This window comes from Octopus bimaculoides, chromosome 12 (assembly GCF_001194135.2).
Source record: "Octopus bimaculoides isolate UCB-OBI-ISO-001 chromosome 12, ASM119413v2, whole genome shotgun sequence".
NCBI lineage: Eukaryota > Metazoa > Mollusca > Cephalopoda > Octopoda > Octopodidae > Octopus > Octopus bimaculoides.
Window position 1 is genome coordinate 17,392,328 of NC_068992.1, and position 6,203 is coordinate 17,398,530.

Consider the following 6,203-nt stretch of genomic DNA (forward strand, 5'->3'; position numbering starts at 1 on the left):
GACTTTATTTAAAATTGCTGTTGTTGTTGTTGGTGGTGGTGGTGGTGGTAATCTGGCAGAATCGTTAGCATACCAAACAAAATGCTTAGCAGAGTTTTGTCTATTTTTATGTTCTGTGTTCAAATTCCGCTGAGGTCGACTGCCTTTCATCCTTTCAAGGCTGATAACATAAGAACCATCAGAACCAGTTGAGTATTGGAGTCAATGAAACTACTGGGCCTTGTGCCAAAAGTTGAAACCATTATTATTATTATTATTATTAAGGTAGCAAGCTGGCAGAATTTTTAATGTATTGGACAAAATGCATAATGGCATTTCTTCAAGTTCTGAATTTAAACGCCAACTACTCCAAGAGTGTAGTGGGTGCTTTTATATGCCACTGGCACGGGTGCCATTTGCATGACACCAGTATCTGCCACAACTTCTTTTAAAATTATCGTTATTGTTATTATTATTGCTATTATTTATTATTACTATTATTCATTATTATTGTTGTTGTTGTTTTTTGTTAGTGGTGGTGGTGGTAATTTGGCAGAATTGTTAGCATGCCAAACAAAATGCTTAGCAGTGTTTTGTCTATTTTTATGTTCCGTGTTCAAATTCCGCTGAGGTCAACTTTGCCTTTCATCCCTTCAAGGTTGTTAACATAAGAACCAGTTGAGTACTGGCATCAAAGAAATCAACTAGACCCCCGTCTGTGCAATTGCTGGGCCTTGTGCCAAACTTTGAAACCATTATTATTATTAAGGCAGCAAGCTAGCAGAATTTTTAATATATTGGACAAAATGCATAATGGCATTTCTTCAAGTTCTGAATTTAAAGTCCACAAAAGTTCAGGCAATGTGTGTATAGTAAAAAGGATTATTATGCTGGTGATGAATACTGAAATACAAAGAGAGAATAAGGTGAGGGTTATCTGAAGAGACAAAAGTTGTAACATCAGGCCATGCTGTAAGAAGGCAATACCAAGTATCTGTACACTACAACATTGAATTTGAAGACTTTCACATAGTAAATAAACTCCCGAAAGAAGGCAACCACATAAGGTAAATCAGCGCAATATACACACAAAACCCAACTGCTCTCCTCTCAAAGCAATTATTATTATATATTTCTATATCAAAGAAGATGGTTAACTTACCCAAGGGATGCTTGATAAGAGATCAGTAAGCTGACACAATCCAAAGTACCAGTGCTGGCAGCTTTATGAAGAGGGGTTTCACCAAGATAGTCCTAACAAAGTACAACAAAACATTCACAAACAATAAATTCTCGTTCAAAATAATGAATTTCAGATGGGGCTGGGGTACTCAACATTCCTTTAGCTTTAAAGCATAAAGGCAAATATGGGACCATATAGTGGTTACAGTATTGCTTAACCCATTAGCATTCACATTCATCTGTCAAAGGTAATGTTTAGTTATTCACATTGCTTTGAATTAAACCTGCATTATCTCATAGCTTTGAGATTTTGATGAGGTAAACTGTTAATTTTTGGAATGGTATTGTAGGATTGGTGTGAAGGGTCAGACATGGCCAATTTAACTCCTTGGCATTCAGATTACTCTCTCAAATATAAATGGCATGGGTTGAATGGTTTGACTGGTTGAATGGCATGGGTGCTTTCATGTGACACCACATGGGTACTTTTATGCGACACCACACAGGTGCTTTTGCATGGCACCACATGGGTACTTTTATGTGACACCACACAGGTGCTTTTGCATGGCACCACATGGGTGCTTTCATGTGGTACCACATGGGTACTTTTACGTGACACCACACAGGTGCTTTCATGTGGCACCACATGGGTGCTTTTACGTGACACCACACAGGTGCTTTTGCATGGCACCACATGGGTACTTTTACGTGACGCCACACAGGTACATTTGCGTGGCACCGCATGGGTGCTTTTACGTGGCGCCGCACAGGCACTTTTACATGATACCACACAGCCACTTATACATGGCACTATTCAGGCACTTTTATGTGGAACCACACAGATGCTTTTACACGGTGCCACAGAGGCACTTTTACATGATGCTGCACCGTGCCACATAAAAGTTTAATGACTGGAGCCAGTAAAAGAGCAAAAGAATAGAACAAGAACAAATACTCTTTTACTTGTTGCAGTCATTTGACTGCGGCCATGCTGGAGCACCGCCTTTAGTCGAGCAAATCGACCCCAGGACTTATTCTTTGGAAGCCTAGTACTTATTCTATCGGTCTCTTTTGCCAGACCGCTAAGTTACAGGGGACGTAAACACACCAGCATCGGTTGTCAAACGATGTTGGAGAGACAAACACAGACACACAAATATATACACACACATACATATATATATACATTTATACGACGGGCTTCTTTCAGTTTCCATGTACCAAATCCACCCACAAGGCTTTGGTCGGCCCGAGGCTATAGTATAAGACACTTGCCAAAGGTTCCACACAGTGCGACTGAACCCAGAACCATGCGGTTGGTAAGCAAGCTACTTACCACACAGCCACTCCCGCGCCTATATTCGCTATCTTTAGAAAATGAACTTACCCGAGCATTAATTTCAGCACTTGACTGCAGCAACCACTGAAGGCAATGGGGGTGACCAGCATAAGCTGCAAGATGTGATGGTGTCTGTTGGAACTTGCTATTCCTCATGTCACACTTCAGGTTGTAGGGTCGGTTGAAGCAGGACAGTTTCTGTAGGCAGGCAAGCTAATAAACGATACAAGGAGAAAAACAAAATTTATCAGTATATGGGTCATGTATTATATATATTTATTAGTTACAACATAGAATAACCAAAGTAAGTTATAGAGTGGATGTTTGACCTCATGTCAGGCTCGGACTTATAATGAAAAGCATTCCAGCTATGACCTTTCCAACTAAAACTCCGTTTTCCCTTATAACCTTTCCTTTAAAAAATAAAATTTTTAAAAATGGGTGGTAAGATGTGATTTGAGAGTAATTTTTGGCTGCTATTTTCAGCAGGTTAAGTGTCCATGTAGAAGTTCTCTTATTAGCAAGTGCAAACGAAGTTTATTGAAGTGGTGACACAGCAGTAATGTGTGAGATATCTATAACAATAATAATCATGATTAAGTTTTGTTTTTGAATAGACCACCCACCGCCATACACAAACACACCCACACACATACAGGCGTTAACTTGCTTGTGCTTGTATTTTCTCTATTCGAACTTACATCATGACATGTTCATCAACCACCATCTAAAGACTGGTTACAAAAGCATAAAAGAAGAAACACCAGAAGTTTTAAAAAGAGCAACATGTTCAGATTTTCCATCGCTCATTGACCCAACTACAAAACACACACACACACACACACAAAGAGGCAATTAGGTAGTTGTTAGGGTTAGGGAGGAATGGATATGGCTATGTGTTAAGAAGTTCGCTTTCTAGCCACATAGTTCCAGGTTCAGTCCCACTACATAGCACCTTGCGCAAGTGGGGGTTTTTTTTTTTTTACACTATAGCCTCGGGCTGACCAAAGCCTTGCAAGTAGATCTGGCAGGCGGCAACTGAAAGAAGCCCATCGTGTGTGTGTGTGTAAATAGGATAAGGGTTAAAAAACCCTTTCGGTCATGAATGACCATGGGATTGCATCTAGAAAGTTTCCCTCTGAGGCATAAGTCTCACAGAAGACCAGCAGTCACCCATGCATATCAGCCTCCCCTCTCCAAGCCACCGACATTATTCAAGCGAAAGGCAAAAGCCGATACAGCTTGGCATCAGTGACATCACAATCCATTTCTACAACTGAGTTAACTAGAGCAACATGAAATGAAGTGTCTTGCTCAAGAGCACAACATACAGCCCGGTCTGGAAATCAAACTCACTACCTCATGATTGTAAGCCCAATGCTCTAACCACTGAGCATGTGTGTGTACATATATATATATATATGATCGAAACTGAACCAAATTCGATGACTGTCACCTGTGCCAGTGGCACGCTAACAGCACCTTCTGAGTGAGATCACTGCCAGAGCAGCGGTCTCGCTTCCATGCCAGTGGCACGTAAAAAGCACCATTTGAGCACCAACATTTCCAGTTTCACCTTACTGGCACTTGTGCCAGTGGCATGTGAACAAAACATTGGACTGACTCCTGTGCAGGTGGCACGTAAAAAACACCATTTGAGCGTGGCCATTGTCAGTACCGCCGGACTGGCCCTTATGCCAGTGGCACGTCAAAAGCACCCACTACACTCTCAGAGTAGTTGGCGTTAGGAAGGGCATCCAACTGTAGAAACTCTGCTAGATCAGATTGGAGTCTGGTGCAGCCATCTGGTTCACCAGTCCCCAGTCAAATTGTCCAACCCATGCTAGCATGGAAAGCGGACGATAAATGATGATGATATATATATATATACATAGTCAACAGGTGAGATCTAGAGATGCTCAATATAAAAAACACGTAGTAGTGCTCCAATGATTTGAACTTAAACTAGGTATCCCTAGAGAGCGCTGTAGAAGGGAAGACAAACAGTTTGACCACACAAAAATATAATTTTTGTTAAACCGTTTTCCAGTCAAAATACATTTTTTCCAACAGACTATTATGCATCATTTGAAAGTTCTGGATGTAAACTTTCTTCTCATATATTTTTGATCAAAATCCAACACTTACATATCATGCCAGGTTCCCTCAATCACCCTTGCATTTCCACCTATTCACATTTGTCCCGTTTTTGTTTCTGACTATTGAATGATAAAAGTCAGTTTTAGCTCAATGTGCTGGAGCATTATAACTCAATTTGTGTTGAAAATGATACTGTCAGGAAGATGAGGACTATTTTTGCTCTATCTTGATATAAAAATCGATGGGTGTAGGTCAGATAACACAGTTATGTAATATAAAAGAAGTGAAAATTTTATCGCTAATTTTCACCTAGAAAAGAACATATTTTCTTAACGGTTTTTATACCATAAAAAGGACAAATTTTCCATTATCGAATCTGGCTATGTAAAAGCACAAAATCAATAGAAATGGGGCAACTACTGTTGCTCATAGAGGATTAAGGATTCCTTTCAGTCTCAAATGACCTTGGGATTGCACCTAGAAAGTTACTCTCCAGGGTACAAGTCTGGGCAAAGTTGCTTATGGAAGACCAGGAGTCACCCATGCATACCAGCCACCCACTCTCCACGCCACTGATGCTACCCAACAGAAAGGCAAAGGCCAAAACAGCTTGGCACCAGTGATGTTGCAACTCATTTCTACAGCTGAGTGAACTGGAGCAGCATGAAATAAAATATTTCGCTCAAGAACACAATGCACAGCCCAGTTCGGGAATTGAACTCACTACCTCATGATTGTGAACCCAATGCTCTAACTACTGAATCAAGAGGATCAATGCATACTGATAAGGTATGTATAAGGTACAGTTAATTAAACTGACCTATGTATCTGACTGGTAATTATTTTATCGATTCCCCCAAAGAATTATGGAAAGCTTAGTCAACTCAGCCAAGGTCGAAAAAGAAACATGATTAAATGTTGTAGCCTTTTCTCTGTCTGACATTTTCCCACTTACTAAACAAATGTAGCAGACAACTAACTGCTCTAGATTCTTTATAATTCTCTCTACGCAAAAATGAAAGTTGCTGCAGTTTTGCTGTGAGCGTCATTGACAAAATGCCTTAACATACATCTGTGTTGCCAATCTAGAAACAAAGCAAAGAGAGGCAGACGTACTATGATATTACTATCATTGATCAGCGTCTGTTTATTCTTCACTATTCTTGAAGTAAGCTAAGAATGTAAAATATAGCAACATCAACGGAATACAGCAGCAGCTTGCAATGCATCTGACATAAGCCAACATGGACAACCGTTTCGTTTCACTCATATTTATTACAAAATCAAGAGATTATATTCCAGAGCTGGCAAACAAGAGATTGCTTTACAATGCTCTTAGATATATATGTATATATATATATATGTGTGTGTGTGTTCATTGTAGTTTGCCTGACTCAAACTTTTTCCATTTCATTCATTGTACCTGTTTAATGTCTCAGATTCGACTTGAGCAACTTCTATGTGGCCTATGTGTTTTGTAAGAAAAAAATATAACTATATACATACATATATGTATATAAACACATACAAATACAGAAACATATATATATATATACACACACACACACACATATATATATATATATATATACACACACACACA

The 6,203-nt window shown here is 39.5% G+C and overlaps 1 protein-coding gene across 1 annotated transcript in view; it reads right to left on the reverse strand.

Annotated features, from left to right (window-relative positions):
- Positions 1-6,203, reverse strand: part of LOC106870840 (ankyrin repeat domain-containing protein 10) — a 61,078-nt gene that overhangs the window by 37,997 nt on the left and 16,878 nt on the right. The window contains exons 2-3 of the mRNA XM_052972112.1: positions 2,549-2,713; positions 1,142-1,233 (exon numbers count right to left, since the gene is read on the reverse strand). Coding sequence (XP_052828072.1) covers positions 1,142-1,233; positions 2,549-2,713 — 257 coding nt within the window. The remainder of the gene's footprint in view (positions 1-1,141; positions 1,234-2,548; positions 2,714-6,203) is intronic.